The 22639-nt window shown below is 36.5% G+C and overlaps 1 protein-coding gene across 1 annotated transcript in view; it reads right to left on the reverse strand.

Annotated features, from left to right (window-relative positions):
* Positions 1 to 12147: 12147 nt before the first annotated feature.
* Positions 12148 to 22639, reverse strand: part of TLL1 (tolloid like 1) — a 76270-nt gene continuing 65778 nt past the window's right edge. The window contains exons 19-21 of the mRNA XM_029959453.1: positions 20497 to 20710; positions 15117 to 15367; positions 12148 to 14175 (exon numbers count right to left, since the gene is read on the reverse strand). Coding sequence (XP_029815313.1) covers positions 14041 to 14175; positions 15117 to 15367; positions 20497 to 20710 — 600 coding nt within the window. The 3' untranslated portion in view covers positions 12148 to 14040. The remainder of the gene's footprint in view (positions 14176 to 15116; positions 15368 to 20496; positions 20711 to 22639) is intronic.

Genomic DNA, 22639 nt, shown 5'->3' on the forward strand with positions numbered 1-22639 from the left:
AGATAAATATTAGGAGAGTGCAGTTGTCTGAAGACTGCCTGCAAAGTTGTTCTTAGTTGTATGTATTCAGCACCTTGAGTTAAATATTTTGCACTGATTCAATGGTAAAATTCATATTGCTTCCATTGAGAATGAAAGGGAGACCAGTGTTACTATCATGGAGTGGCCTAAATATCACCTAAGGCTTCCATATTAATACAGTGCATTTATGTATTCTAGAATGAATTATTTACAGATGACTTTAATTTCATGGATGATCTCTTGGAGTGACACACTAGTCTAATTTGTGTCTACAGAACAAATAGTAAAGTTGTCTCGTTGTCCAGTTTAGACTTAACATGCAAAACCCACACCACCACAAAACAATTTATGCAAGGTTGCTGATCCCTTTAACCAAATCCATTTTATAAGACAATAAATGTCTACTAGCCAAAGAATGCCTAAAAGTATGTGTTTGGAAGATGTAAGTATTATTTCTTGGAATCGGATTGTAAGTCAATATTGGGCCTTTCTTAGTCTATTTATTTGTCTTATACATCCTATGGTGTCGAGATGCTGGCCCCCAGTTTGCAAGGATGTCTTTTTTGGCTGGTTGACTTTACAATAGCATTAATGATGGTCAATAAAATATGCCTGGAGTCACAGTAAGGTCTGTCATGAGGTTCAGTCACTGCTCAGGTATCTAACTGCAATACTGCAGGTCTAAGAGAAAAATATCCTGTTTTCAAGAAGTAAATCAAATGCAAAGATCAGAGCAACAGACCAAGACCCACTGTCCTCCTTAAGCTTTCTCACTCCAAATCCATTTGCTTTCTACCTCATAGACATAAGAAATGAAAATCATTAGTGCTTATGATGGAGTCTGGGTACTGAATGACCACCTCTGCCAATAAAAAAAGTATCAAGAATTGTAGCCTTCTGAACATGAATAAGGACCATATTGGATTGTGGCTTCATAATGGCTTTGCTGTTCTGCTGGGTGTTGACCAACCTGGGCTGTAGCCATACTGTGTTTATGGACATATTCTGCAAAGATGACCTGAGACTTTTGCACAGCAGTTCTCAATTTCTTTGTCGTACCTAGGTGACCTGAATATGTTTCTTAGATATGCTTCATAAAAACAGTTTCCATGGAGATTGGATTCTGGTAAATTCTTATATGGAGTCTGTTAATTAGATATTTTACTTAGATGCCTTCACTAATTCCTTTGGTATAGTCCATATTCAACAAACTGTAAATGATTGAACAGAGCTTTTGCTACAGAATGTGAAGGTGATAGGAAGACCTGTATTTTCTTTCAAGGTGGCATGTTAAAGGAGCAATTCCTGTTAGCAGAGTGCACTAGAGGGGAGAAGATTTGTATAACCTGTTGTTACAGAGTTTACTTGACTGCTTTGTAAAGGCAAACAGTGACTTAGTTTTTATGCTCTGGAAGCAATCTGTAGCTGAAACAAGAGCAACAACTATTTGGTGTATTGATACTTGCACTTTATGGCAGGTCTGCAACTGTGGTCATCAACACCTTCCAGAAAAAAATAATTTCAAATAGACCTCAATCATTCTGTTTACCAATCTGATCATTAAAAAATGAAAAAAAAAAATAAATACCTTTTTCTCATTTTCACCTTGCCTAGGAGTAGGGCCAAAAGTAGCTTCTGAAAGGGATTTCCCTTTAATGAGTGGTAGTGTAGGATGCTTCAAAGCATAAAAAGAGGGAAGATACTAGAAGAAGTGAAGAGTGCTTCGCTAGGATGGCAAAAGCAATTTGCCTAAGGAAGCAGAAACAGTGCAACGAGGTTTATTTGTGCTGAAGTTCTCAGCTCTTTCAAAAGGAGGAACACTCTTGAACAGCTTAATCCTTGCTTTATATCACTATTTTTTCCTGGCAAGACTTTCCCTTTTCTCTCCTCACATCCAAACAACATCCAGCCAGAACACTAGTTGTGTTCATTTGTTCCTCTCATGTTCCAGGAGTAAATCAACTGTCTTCCCACCCTGACCTTGCTCAAGCATGGGCCAAGGTTGCTCCTTTGTGTGTAGGTGTAAACAGATGTTTAATTCAGTAAGTGGTGTCCTTGAGTCTTGTAATTGATTTGCCTCTTCCTGTGGGGATGTGATTCATGATCACATCTCTCTCTCTCTTCCTTTCATATTCATCCAAATCAGCAGAAACAGCCCCACAGGCCACTGGCCAGCAAAGTTGAGGACCCCCTTCCTCTAGTCATTAGAGTCCAAAGGACAAGGTGGAAATGACATTAAAATGAAGGTTAGTCCATTTAGTATCTCACCATCTTCCTCATCAGAGAAAAAGGGAGTAATTTCTCTCAAGTAGGAATGCGGGAATTCCTCTTTATACTGGGCACCAAACCCACAATGTAATCCTAAAGAGAAAAGAGTGTATTTGGACACTGGATTAACACAGAAAAAGCAGCAGACAACTCACTCACTCTACCTATGACTTCAAATGATGGCAAATTGCAATTTATTGCTACAAACTCATTATCCCAGGACATTAAAGCAAATAAAGGTATGATACAATCATAAATCCTTCTAGAAATTAAAATTCCTTACCTTGGAGCATAATGGTCAGCAGCCTGGACCACAGAAGAAATGTTGTTGGCTTTTACTTTATTTTGGCAAAGGATATTGACTGAAGTTGCCAATTTCCTACATGGATTATGCTGCACAGCCCTTTGGATCCTTACCATATGGCCATTCAAATCCCATCCCTCACTGGGACACAGTTTTCTTGTCTTTTCTTCCAAATGCACTGCTGTAGGTGTTGATTTAGAGAAAGGGTAGGAGTTTCTACCTTTTAGTCCTTTTCCTGACAGGTTGTTGAGACCCAAGAATGGCTATAGTGCAGGAGTATATAACTTTTATGTGTGCCAGATGCAGAAAGGCAGAAAGAAACTGAAGCAATGCTCCACAGCCAAACCACATGAAGTTTCTCTTTGTTTTCAGTTTTGTATGGCCACATCCCAGTGCAGCAAGAAGAGGAGGGGAGTTCAAGGCTGCATCACTTCTTGCATCTAGCATAATAGAGACACTGCTCAGCTTCTCTCTCCCTCTCTCAAAAAAAAAAATTGTAGCAGGATAGCCGGTAAACGCAGACAACATCGGAAGAAGTCCAAACCGTGTCAACTGTGTAATGACAGCTTCTCACTTTCCCATTAATGATGGTGGACTTCAACGACCGTTCCCATCTCAGTCTTATTCTTCTACATCACTGATGCCTCAAGACCACTTCAGCACCCTGTCTACATGCAGCAATAGCACTTGTTTAAACACATATTTAAGGAATTGTAAGGGAATGAGACAGAGGAGGTGAGGAGTTCCTCCAAACAAAATAAAGATTATTGTCTCAGTTAAGAATATATTTTACTTTGAGTCTACTAATGCATTTATAAGTGCTTTCTGCAAACGACTTGCCATCTTTTTTCTTCTAGGACTTAAGGGTTACACTAAATTTCAGAGATGTCTTATATTGGCTTTGATCTGGGCGTTAAAAATAAGTAGATAAATGGTGCTAAAGTCTTTTCATTCCGGAAGGATATTGGGTGATAAACTGCATGGGTCAAATTCTGACCTGCACAACCCCAGAGCAGAACTTCATTACTTTAGCTGTTCAGAGAACTAAAAAACCTGATTTCCTAGTGGTCCCAAGAGACATAATGATTGGCAGACAGATAAATAAGGAACTAGAGTTCTAAGAAATATGGACTATCTTTGAATTTAGAGGAAATGAGAAAAACAGAAGGGTCTTTTGCAGTCCAAGTTAAGTGCAGGCTTAAGAATAAAAGGCATAACAGTAATAAATCTTCAGATTAAATAAGTATTTAAGACAGGAGAAAAGTAAATTACTAAATCATATTGTGCTCTAAATTCAGATTAGAAAAAACTGCTCTTCAGATAAAAATATGGCTTCCTTGAAAACTGTATGTAACTAAAATTGGAGGAAAGATAGATTGACTGCCAGGAGGAGAAATATTTTTGCTTCTGATGATGCAAATGGATAAACTGCATTTTGGGGAAAAGGTGAACTGATAGGTTTATACTTAAAAAATCAAAAGAAATATTCCTGAAATTTTACCTGCTAGGAAATAAAATTTAAAAACCCCAACAAATCCCCAAACCACACAACCACTTGTTTATTCATGTAGATTTCTCTGCATACGAACAAACCCAATTACTTTTCCTTCTGATAGAAGTTTTAAAGCAAATGTGGAGTGGTAAGGAAGCACATAAAGAAATTTCTTGTTAGGTATTTGTCAAACTAAATTCCACAAGAAAGCTGCTGGTGACTTATTTTGTAAAAGATATGAAAAATATGGAAATCCAATGGAAGGTATTGTTGTATATCTGATTTCCACAGATGTCCAAAAGACTGCGTTTTCCCATTTTTGTATGTGTGTACATTCTTGGATAAGATTTGTCTTGTGAAGGAATGGTAAAAAAAAATCAAAATTCCATATGATTGTTGGGTTAAATCCATGACACAAAGAAGTAAAAAGCTAATAATATTTTAGCCCAAAATGTTGTATCTTTGTTATTTGTGTATTTGCAGTACATACTAATGTTATTTCAAGTCACTTTGGGAACAAATTTCTTTCCAGTTTTAATTAATGACTTAAAATTAGCTCTTTTTTTTTATTTGCATTACAGGTATTTTGAATAGGGTTGTAGGATGAAAAACAGACCTTGGAAAAACGCAGATTTACTAGATATGGCCATTAGGCCCTGCTATGGTATACAGCAATAAACTTACTGTAGAAATCTGATGCTTATTAGTAGCTCTATAAATCAGACTAGAGCTTACCCATGAGGATCATGTGATCTTAAATGAATGACACATGGTCCTGGCACAGACCATGAGAAGAGTACTGCAGACTTCGTAAAATAAGGTAAAAAGGACTAAATCCTTTCTGTACAGAAAAAAAATGTGTTAAAAAAGTTTGTTTCAAATCTGGGGACCTCTGCCATTCATCCACCGATCTAAGCCAAAAGCAGTTAGGTGATATAGTGTGATCAATAGAAAAATGGGGAAAATAACAGCATTAATGACATTAAAATAAATCTTAAAGAAATGCTTTTACCTCTATAAATGTCACTGCACCTTTTTTGGAGTGCCAAGCCACAACCATTATTCCCATCTCCCGTTTCCCTGTAATGCTCCTTTGGTACAGAATTTAATAATTATTCCTCACAACCTGCCTTTATCAATCCTCCAGCACTGGAGCTATTCCTTCCTTAGTTGACTACAGCAACTGTCATCATCTTCTACAGAGTCATAGAGGCACACAGCATTTAAAGATGATGTACTCTGCCATCTTCCTGGTCATGATTTAACTGTTCTAGTTCTTTCTTTGCTCATAGATCTAGACAAAGCAATGAAACATTATCCTGATTTAATCCCAGCTGGCAACTAAGCATCACGCACCTGCTATCTCCAGGAAAGGAAGGCTCCATCACAAACAGCAGTAACATAACAGGAAGACAAAAGCCATCACTCTGAATGTTCCCCCCTTCTTCTTCTTCCCTCAGCTTTTACTGCTGAGCATGATGTCTTATAGTATGGTATATTCCTTTGGTCAGTTAGGATTGGCTGTTCCAGCTGTGTCCCGCCTCAACTACTTGTGCACCCCCAGCCTACTCACTGGTGGGGTGGGGTGAGGACAAGAAAAGGCCTGGGATCTGTGCAAGCACCACTTAGCAATAACAAAAACATCCCTGTTTCCAGCACAAATCCAAAACACAGCCCTATACCAGCTATTGGGAAGAAAATTTACTCTGTTACAGCCAAAACCACCACAAACTTAATGTTTTTCTCAGTGTCAGTTTTATCCTACCATTCACTTGTTCTTTACAACAGAAAACTACTAGATTAAAAAACTAGAAGTCTTTTGTCTCCCATTTCCTTCTGTATTTGTTAAATTTCTTTCACTCCTGTAATTAATTTTCTATTTCTAGGTTTGTTCTTTTCTTTTTTTTCTTGTGAAAACCCTATGAAAGATCAGCTTTTTAGTCCTGTTCTTTATTTAATTTTTGCTTCTTTTTTTGTCACGTTCTGGTGCCTGAAGACTCTGCAATCAGATATATTGTTTGATTCACCAGTTTGCCTAGAATTATGTCTTAGTGTAGACTCTCTTCAGCCCAGGTGTACTCTATGTAAATGAGTAATGCTCAATATATGCTTGTTTTCTATCACTGGAGATAGGAACTCCTTCTGACCAAAGAGCAGGAAGGAAGAATTCAGTAGAGGAAGTGGACAATCTCCATGTTCAAAAAACAGTCTAAGATAGTAGAAACATGAAACAGTTCTCAACTGACAAATTGAAATGTTTCCTCAAAAAAAATTTAAAACAAAACCCCCAAATATAAAAAATCTGAGGTAGGCGCAAATGAATATTGGAAGTGTGTATTTAATTATATTTACATAAGTTGAACCAGGGTAAATTACCCGTCAAATTTCACAGGGGACAGACTAAGATATTTATAACATCTTGTACTTGTCGAATGAGTCTAAAAGAATATTTCTGATCCAAGCCTGGATGCCATTGGCCTTTTTGTCCACCTGGGTACACTGCTGGCTCATTTTCAATTGTCTGTTGACCAGCACCCCCAGGCCCTTTTCCATCAGGCACCTTTCCAGTCACTCTCCACCCAGCCTTGTGTAGCTGTAAGACCCTGTTGAACCTCATGCAATTGGCTTCAGCCCATCAATTCAGCCTGTCCAGATCCTTCCGTAGACAACCCTAACAACCCTCTGGCACATCAGTGCTCCCACCCAACCTGGTGTTACCTGCAAGCTGGCTGAGGGTGCACTCGATTCCCTCATCCAGGTCACTGATGAAGATATTAAGCAGGGCTGGCCCCAATACTAAGCCCTGGGGTGACTGGCCACCAACTGGATTTAACTTCATTCAACACAACTCTCTGGGCTGCACCATCCAGCTAGTTTTTTACCCAGAAGGTAGTGCACCCATCCAAGCCCTGAGCAGCCAGTTTCCCCAAGAGAATACTGTGGGAGACAGTGTCAAAGGCTTTACTAACATCCAGGTAGACAACCTTGACAGCATTTCCCTTGCCCATCAAGCAGGTCAGCTTGTCATAGAAGGAGACATAATCTTAACCATCAAGGCAAGGCAGGATGAAATAGAGTAAGGAAGCATTGAAAGTATATTGAGGAAAGTCAATCACTGCCACTTAAGCATTTTCAAATTATATATTTGAACCTTTATTCTAAAAACGAGCTAGTGAGACTGCCCATCTGCAACCTGTACTACTGTGTGTGCAATAGCAGCAGCATTCTAGAGAATGAAATATTAGTTGGTGAGCTACTCTTGCACTGAAGAATACTTCAGACATGCAGGAATAGAATGGAAATTTCTGCACATTAACAAAATAAGAGAAGCCAGTTAACCATCATAAAACTCACTGATATTCAGTCAATCCAACATATCCTCTTCAAAATACAATTTATTTCAGAGTCCATAAGGAAATAATCAAAAGAAATAATGTCAAAAACCATGCCATGGTAGCCACTAAGATTTGGTTGAAATGAGTATAAACAGTCTCTCTGTTCTTCATGCCTAATTAAAGAGCAGTTAATTACAATTGTCTAGAAGAGATCATTTCACTCAAAAGAAATTTCCAGTGGGAAAGATGAAACCAAGTTTAAAAAGCATCTTATTTTCTGGGTGGGAATTTAATTCAGTGAAGGAATAGGACAAAATACAAAATAAGCAAGATGTGAATGTAGGCTGGGGTAACTGTAGGTTTTTCAGAACTCTACTATTCATGCCAGGGATTCATTTCAATATGCACTCCTGATGTTATTCTACCATAAATTTTGCAATGAACTCATGTCTGATTTCCACTGTATTTCTTACATATTTGAATAAATGAAGTGGGAAACAAATTCTAAGGTATTCCTCAGATGGCTTGTATCAGAGTAAAGTATTTAATGAAGTGTCATAACAGGCAACTGTAGCCCTCCTTTTCGAAGGAACATCAAGCACTGAGGATGTTGGCAATAATGTACATTTTTCATTTGAACACTATTTCCAGAGACTATTTTTTCACTGGAAATGATCAGTCTCACTTAGGATGCAAACAGCTGTTTTTCACTCAACAGCTTCACACAGAAGAAGGGATTGTAAAGGATATGTTTGGGATATTTTCTGCAATTGTATAGCTGTGAAGATCATGACCAAAAGTAAAAATAAAAAGTAAAGGTTTTCTCTTGTGTGCAGAAACAATAACACTACCATATTTAATCACAACATTTTGATTTTTCTCTTCTCCTTTGGTGGTTCTACTCCATAGTCAAATTGTATTCTGAGATTCAGGAGTCCCTTATGAATGCACATTGTGACAATTTCAAATCATTTTTAGCAATTGAAGTTTAGAGATTCAAAAACTGTTTTTCTCAACCTTGCCCTTGCAAGGCCATTTGCTTTCAGGTTTTAAATAAAAGCACTGAATATGTGGTTTCCCATAAAAGACAGAGTATACACTGTGCTTAAGAAAAGGAAGAGAGGCAAACACACAAATACATCTTCAAGGATTGACAATTGTCTTTTCAAGGGGGAAACTAACCACCTTGCCTGTTTGACAGTCTATTCAGGAAAGGAGATCCTAAGACTGAGGACCCTTTTGGAAAGGCAAACCCAATAGCCTCTCATTCCTATTTCTGCCAAAACACCAAGTAAGACTCCGAATCATCACTTCTCCTAAAATAAAATAAAATCAAAGTCAGACAGCCTGGTTTTTATTCATAATGCTTTTTTCATTAGAATACATATTTTCACCAGGCTTCCTGAAACTTTCCTCTAGGTATTATTGCATACCATAAACTATCTTACCTGAAAAGTGCCCTAGAGCTCTGACATTTAACACTACTCCTTGCCCCTTAGAATCTGATGTTCCTTCAGTTCTGTTTGCAATTCTCACATATATTTTTCATTGTAGTTAAAGATAACCCTAAAAGCAAATGCAGAAAGTTTCCTTCACTTCTGAAAAAGCATTAGGCTTTCTCAAAAAAGGCTTACTACATCTGAAGGTCTTTGAAGACACACACACAAAATCTGACATACATACATATATATATATATATATAATAAATTATACCCTAAATATTTTTTGCAACTGCCACATCTTGTTTACTTTGTTAACTTAGAATGAGAAACCAGGGAAAATGTGAACATTTGCTAACAAGGAATAACTTGCAAAGTGCATTTTCCTTTGTACTTTTTGCTTTAATCAGACTTTATTTACCCTGATCCCATGAAATAACAGTGTTAATCAGCTGCCTATTATTTTGATTAATTGAATTAGATCACGTGAAATAACATTAAAATCTTATTCCAGGTATTCAGCTTAGAGCAGAAAAACTTGGGAATACTAGAGGGGAAAAAAACCTGAACTTGAAAGAGCTATAGCCCAGTGTTACTCCCTCTCACAAACAGGTAGTTACTCTGGATATATATTATTAGGGACCAAAGCAAGTAATTTCTTAGGTTGTCGTCAGTTCTCTGCTTCAAAAATTCACTAACCAATGTAATTAATTATCTAACTGTTCCTTCAGGTAAGTGAAAGCAATACAGCATAATGCATTTTTAAAGAATATGAAGCATGCATTGAAAAAATAAGATATCAGCAACAGTGTTGACTTTGGAGACTATTTTTTTTTAATGTAACATAGTTGTATCTGTAGTGTCTGTATATTTTGCTTTTACAGGCATTTTGTTTGTTCTGGGTCCTCTTTCTTTTTTAGAAGCATCATTTAATAATTGAATCATAATCATCAATGATAAAATCAAGATAAGAGCAAGTCCTTTGATAAGGTTGTGTCAATCTGTATGATCACGTGTTAATGTGATATAAACTATCCTCTCCTATCATTCATTTGAACCCAATTTAAGACCTGAAGTCAAGGGAAAATTCCCCTCTGGTTACCGGCCAGGTCTATATTAAGACTGAATACTTTCCTGAAATTATATACCCATACCAGGTCCCTAAACTCTGAGATCTGCAAATTTTGGCAAACACAACCATTTAATTATAAAAGAAAGTTCCATTGTGCCTCAACAGTGACCACGCTCTGTGATGCTGCAGCACACAGTCGGTGAGGTGAGGTCAACAACAATTTCCTCAGTTATAAAAAATAAGGTGTGCCACTTGCACCCCTGAAAACACAGCAAAATTGCAAAACTGATTCCCCAGTTGGATAAAGCTTTCACCTAATCAATCTAATTTTTATAGTAGTTCAAAAGCAATCTGCTTTAAAAGAAAAAGTAATGTTGCAATACTGTGTTAAGGATCTGATCTGGCTCTCAACCATGCTTAGGTCAACTCACTGTTTCATGGGTCTCATAACTAGGCAAGATTACTCAAATATGTTGTAGACTTGAAGAAAAGGCCAGCAATGAACAGAATATCCTCTGTGTGTGCACCTACCTTGTTGTATTCACTTCAGCTTGACCTTCACAGCTTCTTAAGGCAACCATTTTAACTGGCTTTCACTCATGATTTTTATTACTTTTTTTACTTTTTGTCTCTTTTTTTTTTTTCTTTTAAGGACAGAAGGAAAGACTCTCACAAGCATGCTTTCCATCTTATCAGAGTATGATATTGATCACAATATGATCTGCTGCAGACAAATTCTCCAAAAGCAAGTCGGCCACACAGAACCAGCATATTCCATCAACATAACACCTTATGCCGAATTTAACAACATTAAAGAATAAGACTCAGCACGTCAGAAGCTCTTTACATAGCTGAGAAGAAAACTTTGCTCTATGCTACAGGAAAAGTAATTTAAATCCATCAGTTTTGCAACAGTCAAAAAAGTTTATGTCAAAAGTTTGTGTCTTTTTTGTTGACTGCTGAACAAAAGGTAAGATCTTTAATGAATAAGTTGTGAACAAATTTCTGCATTTCAAAGTTTTTTTTGGTTAACCCATAGTGCTTTTCACTATTTCAAAAATCAAAATAATTTTTTTCATTTTTTTTGTTAGCCTATTTATAAGGCATACTTCCCCTAAGTGAGGAGTTCATTACATATGTCATTTTCATTACATCAGGAAAAACCTCCTAAGACTTGTAAATAGCTGTTTCTAATAGCATCTGATAGCACCATGAGGCACAGACTAGGATCACAGCCAATGCAAAGATATGATCCATATGGTCCATTTATCATCAATATAATCATTAAGACCTCCTTTTGCATTTTCACCACTCTTAAGCATATGGGATCTACAAAAGAATAAACAATTAGAGAAATAAAATCAAACTTTGTATTCAAAGTTATGGCAACTACTCTCTTATGGGTTCTACACATTCCATGTGGAATAATACCAGATGTGCAGTACTCAAAACCAATACTTTGATATGACTGTAAAGAATCACCTTCCACAGGGTTTTGGAAACACACTATATGGTGTTGCCCTCAGCTTACCCAGTCTAACCTCTTCTCCAACCACTCCAGTTGCACTATTTAACCTGGGACAGTGGGATTTATACAGGGGCCTGTATGAACCAACAACAAAAAAAAAACCCTTCAAAAAAATAATGATCTTGGCTCAATCATATGCTCGTTAAAGTAACCCTGAGGGAATAAGAAAGCCAAATTTAGAGATAAGGAAGACCTAAAATATTTTGTTTAGCAAACAGAAGAGAGATAATATTAAGGGGGAGACTGGAACAGAAAAGTGGAAAAAAGATAACATAGAAACTTGCTTTTGCTCTCAGCCTCAGCCTTTCCCAACTCTTTTTGACTAACCATACCAGGGAGAGACTGCTTCCGTTGCTGCTTGTTTTTCCTGTAAGAAGTTTAGTCATTGGAATTCCACCCAGCTGATAAATTACATAACAACGTTAAGAATACATATTTTATTTTTTTTAACTATAGTAATGTCTCTGCTAAATTTTGTAGTAAAAGACCTTGGAGAAAATGTTTGTGGTTCATGTCTTGTGCAAACATGGTGAAAAATGGACCAAAAAGACAGTGGAGCAGCATTATAAAAATAACAGAAATTATTAAATTTTTGAACTTCACACATATCAGCTGTCTAAAAAGGAAAACATATATGAGAAGTAAAAGTGCTGTAAAACAACCAAAGACACATATACAGACATTTGGGTTTTATTTTTATAAAAAAGGTCAGATTTATTAGTGCCAATGTATGTTCATAGTAAGGAAACAAAAACTAAGCTAATCTGAGTAGCAACTTACATCAAAGGATATCAAAATAATATTTCTTGTAAGTGAAACATAATACTTCATTTAAATTTGATTCTTGCCAACTAGAAGTCCTTGTTATCTGTCTATGAAGCCTTTAAAGAAAAGTTGCTACAGTCAAATAGGGTCCCGATAGAACTTGGCACATAAAGAAACAATTCTGTTTTCACCCATACAATACCTCTCACTCCCCTGGAGCAGTCATTCATACAATACTTACATAATGCATATACATTATGACTAAAGTCATGTATGGTCTAAAGCACATAGAATATCTCAGTTCTAAATGTAACATGTCTCTACATCAAAAGCAGGTCACTGTATTTACAGCAGATGATCTTGCTCTGAAGATGGGGCTTTTGCTTGAAGATCCTTTTGTTAATGTACTCTAAGATGACCGAGTTGTCCATTTATCAAATTAGAGGTGTATCTACAGGAAGATCTGTCTGATCGTGTGCAAGGATTCTAAGGCAATAGTAGTAGTTGTTCCACAGGAATAGCGCTGCCATTGCAATCCACTTTCCCTTGAAGCAGTAAAGCCTTCCTTTTCCAGATGCAGCCAGGTATAGTGAGACATTCGTGATCTGCAAACTGTTGGCTCAAAAGTCTAAAACTTCTTGGTTTGTTTTTGTTTTTAATGTTCATGGAATAGCACCATAGGAATTCGCTCTTGATATCAAACTAATCCTGGGTCTGTTGTTCCGTTTTGCTTTTTTACCATCACGGATATACTTATTCTCAGAAAAAAACCCCTGTATTTGGGAAACTTCCCTCTTGGATACTATTACAGCTTCATTTCTTGGATACTATTACAGCTTCATTTCTTGGATACTATTACAGCTAAACCAGGCAAATTCACAAAAAGGTTTGAAGAAATAAAGTTTAGCAGTGTTTTCAAATGTACTGCTGAAAACAAATTCCGTAGGAGGAGTTCAAGATGATCCTTTATTATTTCTCTTTTGCATGGATATTAATTTTGATTCAGGACAGGTTTTCAACTCTTTCAGTCTCTTTCTATATTCAGTGCAAAATAAGAGCACATCATCAGAGATAGCTTACTTAACCAGTAAACCAAGCATTTTCAGATGCTTAATTCTTCAAATTCAGTCAACCAGTGATTGGTCACTAGTGATGACTGATGCAACAGTTCAGACTTCTCAGTTATTAGTAAAACAAAATACTCTATAGATCAGTTATGTTTCAGAAGTAGGATTTTCCAGTTTAAAACACTGATAACCTGATATGAGAGATGAATTTGTAAAAAATACAGAACAATAAGGGAAGACCTTCCCATTTCATATCTTCTTTCAAGTTCTTGTACACACTCTATGCAGGATACAAAGTCAAAGCAACTAGATAGAAGGACAGTATTTTGAGTGTGTGACCTAAAAGAGCTTTCTTTCCTCCCAGACCCCACACAACTGTCAAAAGGAAGAACAGTCTACAGGGTCATTTCCCTTGAATGCAACTGATTGAATCTGCACGCAGTTCTAGCAAATGTCGAATCATTAACAAAAGCTCTTATATTCTCCCTGCACGCACAGTCCTTTCACAAGGTTTGCAGAGACAGTCAAGTACGGAGCCTGGACATCATCATCTTGACTATTCCACTGGGACAGGTGATTTTGTTCTTTTATTTTATTTCAGTCTCTGGTCTTGTAAGTCAGCATTTTAACTGAACTTATATTAAACATTTGTGCTAATAACTTCAATTAAAAAAAAGACATGCCCTCCTTCCTTTTTACTGTGCGTTCTTACTTTCTCACTCTCCTTTTCTGGCATAGAGGTTCTTGTGTTATTTTTTGGTGTGCGCACTATCTGGATATTTTATACTTCTGTATCGTATATGAAATCCTTTCTTGTTGATTGTATCATCAGTGTGAAAGTGAAGTAGAAGAGCTTCTCCAGCTGAATAAATTTCTTCTGGTGGCTAAAATAAATCAATAAAAAATAATTTACCTGTCCACTCCGTGTATTTATCCCCTTCATTCACATGTTTTTCTTACAGATATTTCTCTTTTCCTGATATGCATCAATGTGTCTCACATGATGCTGACATCATCAGACAGAATACTTCTATCTTATTCAGTTCTCAATTACAGGCTAGGAATTTATTTATCTAGGCAAAGGCTATATGTATGAAAGTGTGCCTGCACTGGCACACATATAAAGAATTGATGAGGATTTGTGGGATCATTGCACCAGCTTTCACAGGGCCAGAAGCTGACAGACCAACGCAAGTCTAAAAGGAGAAATAGGATACAGACTTTTCACGATGTCACCTGGCAATTTCCTCCATGTCTCACAGTTAAAACATGTCAGAGATGCATATAGGATTTCAGGGTTTTCTTAAGGCCCGCATTAATTGCCAGTTTAAGAGCACTTTTTTTCCCTAAAATCAGACTTAAGTAGTAGATAAGCATACTATAAATACTTCCCAACTGCCCCTCCCACTGTCAAATGTGGCTTCTTCATTCAAATTGAAAGAATTTTGATGTGATACTTTCTAATCCTGATACATTTCTCTCTATGTAAGGGAAAAAGCTGCTACATGTTTTTTGGGTGCTGATAAACACTCCACTGTCAGCTCCCTAAAGCTTGACATAACATTACAATACTTAGCTCAAAAATAAGTAAGAATATTTATTGTTGAAAATATTTCAAGGGAGTGACTGTACTACAAGCCTGCAAATTTATATTAAAAAAAAAACAACACAAAAAACCCAACAAAACCTGAAGTATATAATCTAGAATATTCATTATAAGGTGTAATAACTGTACCTCATCTCTTCTTGACCCTTTCCTTCCTCTTTCATTCTTATTCTTTTTGTCATTCAAATAAAAGAAAATGTTTTACACATGATTACTTACCCCAGATCCACAGAATCGACCAAGTCTCACTGCTGTCTTATCATGACCATCAAAGAGCTCCACATAATCATAACCACAGTCTGCCTCTTCTTCAACCTCGAAAGTCTGAAATGTTAACTCAACCCGATAGCCATGCTCTGCCACCAGAAGCCAATCGCAGTCTGCCTGAACCGGATAGTTGTTATCGCCAAACTGAGCATGTGAATACAGATCTTTGGGCTTGGTTTCAGCTTTCAACCGACCACCACACTCTAAACAGATGGGAAAAAAGGCAAAGAAGCTTATTCAGTGCAAATTAGAGTTTTCATAGATGCCCAGTCTCATTCAGGCTGACTGCATTGTAATGCCACAAGCAGGCTAATCAAACAAGCTGAGAGTGAAATACTACCCAGTAGAAATACAAATCCACCGTTCTGAGTTTTTTCTTACATAAATCATTTCATAACTAGAGAGACTTCAACATAGTTCATCATTATCAAGTGAAAGACAAAGACAGGGAACACCAAAGCTAAAAGGAATGTGGTTCAAGCGGTATGGCAGTCTTTGAGCAGGCACCTGGGAGGTGTCTGTGGTCAGCAAGACAGTTGCTGTAAGTAAGGCATCCACATTTCAGTGATGACATTTCCACATGTATTAATGACACTTTTTGCAAGTGACAAGGGAGGATCAGCTCTAGCACACGTAGTCAGCTATTAAGTGCAAAAATCTCATGTTTCACAGGAATGTCAGCTTTAACCATACTGTGGCACCTGGAGAGTGAGCTCAGTTCTAAGCACCACTGCCAAGCTTGCTACCTTGTGTAGTTCATGGTCATGAACAGGCCTTTCCCTGCAAAAGAGTGTGTCTGGAAGAAAGCTGCTACTACCAGAGAAAGTCTTGTAGCTGAAAGCCTGCTCTTGAGGCAAGACTTTGGCAGGAGATCCTTGCCTGCTGCCAAAACCATTATTTCAGCATAAATCTCTATTTTTACACAGTTGCAAAATGGATGCAGGGCTTTAGAGCTTGTTTATAACTGCTCAAAGACTTCATAATTTAAATATGAATTAGCTTTACTGTATAGTTGAATAAGCTGTTCAAATACAGTTGAATAAATTTAGTCAGTTTGCTGGAGAACAAAAATTGCTGAAAATGCACTGAGCAAAAAACCAAAAATAAATACAGTAGCTAGGACTTTACTCTTTCTAAATATCTTCAGAAGCTATAATTAAAACGATTCTATCCCAAACAGCTAGTGAATTCAGCTTCTCAGTAACTTAAATATATAGGTGTAACGCATTTGCCAATTAAAAATACTACTAGAATGCAACCAAAAATAGATGGAAAATTGTATTTAAAGGAAAAAATGCATTGTTTATTATGGTTCCAAAAGGTGGGTGGAGGCTTTTTTACTTTAAAAAGATTTCAATGCAAACAGAGTAATTTAGCCTTGGTTTCTCATCGAGAACAAATCCTCTTACAGTACCCAAAAAGCATCAAGTGCAGATGAGCTTGAACAAAAATCTGAGATTCACAAGTTTGGATTCAATTTTTATAAGTAAATAAACAGATAATTCTACCTGCATTTTGATCAAACGTAGATATTATTGATTCATCATTTTATAATAACCTGAAAGTAACTGCAAGATTCAAACATTTCTAAGCTTTGTTGAAGAGACAATTAATTTGACTTCAGTGTCATTGACTCTACCAACACTAAACATATAATGTTATATATGAGGAGTAACATTTTAGCTGGGAATTAATAATGGAAATTACCAAATCCTTATTTTTTTAAACATGTGGTGGTTTTATTAATAAGGAAATGAAGAAATCAAAACAGGAAACATAAACTACATAAGTAATGCACTATGCATGATCTGTTGTTTAATCTGAAATTTCAATTTTTTTGCTTTTAAAGAACAGATGGGAGCATGTGATAAAAATCTGTCAAATAAGGTATTTTAAACAGTTGTTTCTCATTGATATTCTAATCTACCGGGTTTTTCTCCTATTCCTGATTTCATGTACTTCCTTGTTTTTGGTGGGGGGGAGGTGTTTCGGGGGTTTTTTTGTTTGGTTTTGGGTGTGTGTTTTATTTATTGGACTGTTGCCAATATTAGGAACATCTCTCTGCCTCAGACATCAAACAGCTGCTACAGAGAAAATGTTTAATGAATGTCTGTATTTTTTCCCTCTTCTTGCTACAGTGGACAGTAGCTTAAAGAAAAATTGTAGCCATACTGACAACCACAGAGAATGGCAATTCCCTTTCCCCTGCCCTTCTCTCATGGATTATAGCCTCATATTTTAGAATAAAGTATTGATTTTAGAAACTACAAGTCGAATTTTCAATTTCATAATGACTAAGTTGTGGTTTCAAAAGTCTACATTCAGCCTTCACAATGCAGAACTGCATTAGGATGTGTGGGATAGGCACAGAACAGAGTGTGCCATGCAACACCGCTTGCTTAGCCTTGGTACCAGAACTAACCTAACTGCACTATACCTCATCTTTTCCACACAAAGGTATGGCTGCTCTGCTGTAGGCATGATGTACACATCTGACTGTAAAGAAATATGTCCAAGTTTCAGGTGAAAGATTTTTTCTAGATCATCTAAGGAGCAAAAATCCTCTCATTTCTTGACCTTTCTAAGGACTTTTAGGCTTCTTACAGACATAAGAACAAATCAAGCACTAGTATGCTGACTGTTTAACAAGCCAGACAGATGCGAAAAGCTTAAACCCACACCGTTTGAATTAGTGAAATAAGATTATAAATGCGATTCAACACTGCCATACTGAATTATTACACTTATTTTGGAAGCAACACAGACTCTTTAAACTGAGTGACATCTGAGATGCCCAAATTTGTCTGAGATATCCTCCCAGCATTGACAGATAGAAATAGGACCTACAGCAGATCTACAACCTCCTGCAGCAGTGGCTGGAGGCCAGGCATCATAAATGATGCTGTCCAGAAGAGAACTAGATGCTTGTGTTAGGGCAAACAGATCACTCCCTGAGCAACGATGTTTAATGTTCTGTCAGGAGCATTTTTTTGAATTCCTCATGGATGGGTTATGCCTTTTCTGAGAGGGGAAAATATGACAGAATCTCTTTCTAAAACTATGTTGCACTTTCAAAACAGCGTTTTATAAGTTTTTCTCCACTCAGGGAAGCCTTTCTATCTAACCTAGTTTTTGAAACTTTACTTCATGTGCTGCCACATTTTTATCCTGTTTTCTGAAATATTAAATGAAAATTTTGAAATTGGATAGTACTTCAAGCCAAAAAGTGCCTCAAAAGGGAACTAAACATCAACACCATCTACCGGAGTAAGAGGCTATAAAGCCATGAAGATGCCAGGAATACAGGAGGAGAGACATCTCTGGGCATAGCATCCAGTTACTCTTTTACTGCTGTTATGTTGCACCAGTCCTTTTATTGAGTGAGTTCTGCCAACAGGTCAAAAGTGAAGGGAGCAGCTTCCTCAGCATTCCCTGTCTGTCCGCACAGCTACGCACAATCAACCAATCTTGTCTACTTCCATTGCATACCATCAATTATTATTTGCTAGAAAAGACAGACTAAGGAAATACAATCCACTGTCCATTCACTTGTTAGGTGCCTATTCATTCACATGTGTCCATAACACCGAGGTAAAATTCTCACAGAGAATCTGTGTTTGGCTCAGCACTGCAGGAAAAGACTGCAAGATCTGAACTGTCTCTCAATCAAACGCTACCTCCAAACACATGTTGGTGGTGTGTGTTCATCTGAGGGAGTAGTCTGTGCAATAGCAACTGACAGAAATAAATGTCCTCGTAAGGAGACAAACTTTATCATTTTTTACCACATTCTTAAAAACTGGGTAGATTTTACTCTTCACTGTTTCTCAGAAAAGCATTATTGTGCCTACTAAAGCACATAAAACTCAGCAAGTCGTAACATAACTCGCAATCTTTAGAAATTAGGGAGTATACATCTGAACTTCCTTCACACATTGACTGCTCCAATTCTGCAAACTGAAGTGGGTAGAATAAATGAGACAGTAGTTTTACAACACTAGATTCTAACAAGAGTTCGGACCTTTAACTATATACCTTGAGGTAATTAAAAAAAGATTAATTATTACCACTTTTATCTAATTTTGCATGTAAGGGAAATGGTTACTGCAGTAGGGAAGGCAAAACATGCCATGCTTGTAAAAGAGGATTTTCCATGAGAAAAACAAATTGAAATACAGGTAGCTAAATTTTTCACTTTCAAGGCCCAGATCATGAGTGAAGAGTTCATATACTGTTGTCTACTGTCTCTTAAAGGGAAAGTATATAACTAAAGTTTTAAAATTATTTGGAACAAGGCAGAAGAGAAAAAAAAAAAGAAAAAACAAAAAGGAGAGAAAATGCCAGTATTGATATATAGGGATTTGTTAGCTGAGCACTATGCATCAACTTGATGAATACTCTGGGTGATATCAAGTTACATTAAAAATTACTAGTCATGTTGGTTACTATCTTCTATTAAAAACTGTTAGCTGTCATTAAACCTTATCTAGCAGTACAGATATTTATGAAATATTTTCTGCATTAATATTTAATGCCAAATACTGGGTGAATAAGAATGAACTTTGAAAAGTAAAGACAGACATTACAGTTGAAGATGAAAACAAAGGCCAAAAACCCCCCAAATCCCCTCATCTTACAACAGGCACTGGAAGTTCAGAGATTCAGCACTAGGGGCCACTGTAAGCCAAGCAATGTCGGGGAAAGAAATGTACACACTGAAAATGTCCTAAGAACTCTATTAATGCTATTGTAAACCACTACTTTCAATTCCAGTGATTTCTCTCAAAGAAGAAAATTAAATGGTAAATATGAAGGACAATACATTCTAAGGGTCCTAAGAAAGTTTCAGTATTGTTTTTTTCTTATTCTTCTTCAGCTTGTCTTTCCTTTTTAGCACCACTGGAAAGAAATAGCTGTTTACACAAACCCCAGATTTTTGTTTAAGTTAGAACAGGGAAGTAATGGAGGTGCATTACATGTCCCAGTTAAGTGTTGCCATTACAAATACAGTGAAAAGCTACCAAATCTTTTAGGAACTCACGTCATGAATCCTAAGGAATATCTCTTTGATTTTTTGATCAGACTTTGTTTCAAAATCTTTTAATTGCTTACCTATGAGAGAGAGAGAGACAGGGAGAAAGAGACATCTAAAATATTAGAGAATACTTTCTACAGTCTCAGACTTTTCCTATTGTGCTTAAGGTTTCATTAGATTCAGCTCTAACATTATCTTATCTGTGAACTCAACCCATTCCTATAAAAGAAGTATCTGAATATCTTCCACTAAAGAACAAAGGGCAAGTTATTAGTAAAGCACATCCTGATTTCTGACCTGTAGAGTGTGTTGCTTGGAAGCCTTTTCTTTGAACTGATGCATCAGAAATAAAGCGGAGAAACATTTTGTTTCCAGTAGCAATAAGAGGATCTGGTATCTTATTGCCACATAAGCGCCCAAGGATTGGTGATTTTTCACTTTCACCATCAAACACTTCCAAGTGGTCATAAGCACATTCTTGATGTTGTTCTATTTCAAATTCATTGAACATCTAGGAGAAAAAGAAAGTAAAATTATCCATTGTGCTACTGCGTTTATTGTACTTACACAATACATATGTTAATCTGTTTTAGAATATAAAGATATAGTTAAGATGACAGATTTAACATTACTGCCTCTACAAGCCTGTAGCTTGAGTAACATTGATCTTGAGAAGGTGGAATAACAGTTAAGACAGTGAACTTCAAGAGTGCATCATCCTTCATATAGAAAGGTGTTAGAATCTTTATAGTCAACTAATGTCTATAAGAGAACGTTAAATCTAGAATACAGTGGCCTTTCTATTGAATTTGCACTGTTTGTAGGATTATTCCAAATTTCACACAACATTCAAAACAGCAAAAAGTCAGAAATTACTATTTCCTTGCATAGTTGAGGATCAATTGAAACATCTGCAAAATATAATGACCTCCCTCTCTGTTTTTTAAAACTTACATTTCACTGCAACTAAAGCCTTTGAGAATGACATTTCCACATGAAGGGTTATGCATGGAAGTTATATTTTCTCATCTATTATCTAGAGATCTATTTTTTTTATTATTACAACGCTAACAATATTTCAGGCTGTGCCCTCCATACTAAGGTCACCTTTTTGCTAGCAAAAGCATTGTGAAAAATAACAAACTTATGTTGGTTATTTAATAGAAAAAACTTCAGGCATTTCCAAAAAGTGTATGCCATACCCGACAGAAACTGTTAACACACACACAACTAAAACCTCCTTAAAAACGGAAGGGTGTCTTCCAAGAATAGACTGATTTGAACAAATTTATTTCACGGGGACATCTAAGAGTTTTCAGATAAGACTTTTTGAACAGGGCTAAATGTCAACAGGAAACCTAAAACACTGAAAAGGAATATACATATACCTCTTTGTAAATTTTTCAGAGTAACCTACAATTAAAGGTGAAATTCACCTTGTCTATTTTTTTTCATTAAAATAGCATAAAAACACTGAGTATAAATTCTCTCATGAGTAGTCATATAGCTAACCATTTATTAAAAAAAAAACCACAAAAAGATTAAGAAAAATAATTAAAAGGAATAAAACTAATCAAATACTGAGCAAATATCATAATTAAGCATTCTCTTTGGGATACCAAAGCAAATGACTTACCAAATCCCTTGTGGAATCCAGACAGTGTGAAATGGGATGGTAATTTATATTAACAGCTGACCTAAAGAGCTAACACAATGTTTTTTGCCCAAAGAGCTGCAATATTCAGAATAAAACTTTTGTTTTGTGAAGAGCCGCATGATGCAGTGAATGCAGGCCAATTTCACAGGAGAATTTTGGGGTTTACATTAAGGGACTGAAACTGCAGGGGCAATGAAAACAGCTATACAGCAGTCCCTCCTGCTACTCTTAAATTGTGGTCAGCCATCCCACTTTTATGACATCAAGTATGTGTTGTCATTTACACCTAAATAAAATCTGATGAATTAAAAAAAAAACACAGAAAGCTAAGAGACTAAATCTCAGTTAGGGAGTTAATTATACATGGTATTGAGTCAAGTCAACTTGGACTCACTGGGAGAAATAGATGTAATCCAAGAGCACCCTGTGGAGCCTCGTTTTCTTTTAGAGGAAAATAATATCTTTTTTATTCACTTCTTATCAACATAAAAAAAACCAAACAAAACAACCACTCTCCAGGAAGCACATCTCACCATGACCTGTAAGACAAACCTATTATTTTTAATATTTTACTTCTCGCTGGGATTCCTAACCATGCACAAACACAGTACGTTATATTGCGTCCCACAAAGATGACCACAAAACAATCCTAAATCGGTTGTGAGTACAGCAACTGATTGTAGCAATTGCAAAGAGAATCAAAGGAATTTTTTTTAAAGGAAAATCAGATCTTAATATGCGTAGTCTTTTAAAAGCTCAAAATGCCTTATATCTTAAAACACT

The sequence above is a fragment of the Manacus vitellinus genome, unplaced genomic scaffold, assembly GCF_001715985.3.
Source record: "Manacus vitellinus isolate BGI_N305 unplaced genomic scaffold, ASM171598v3 scaffold_0_pilon, whole genome shotgun sequence".
In the NCBI taxonomy this organism is placed as follows: Eukaryota; Metazoa; Chordata; class Aves; order Passeriformes; family Pipridae; genus Manacus; species Manacus vitellinus.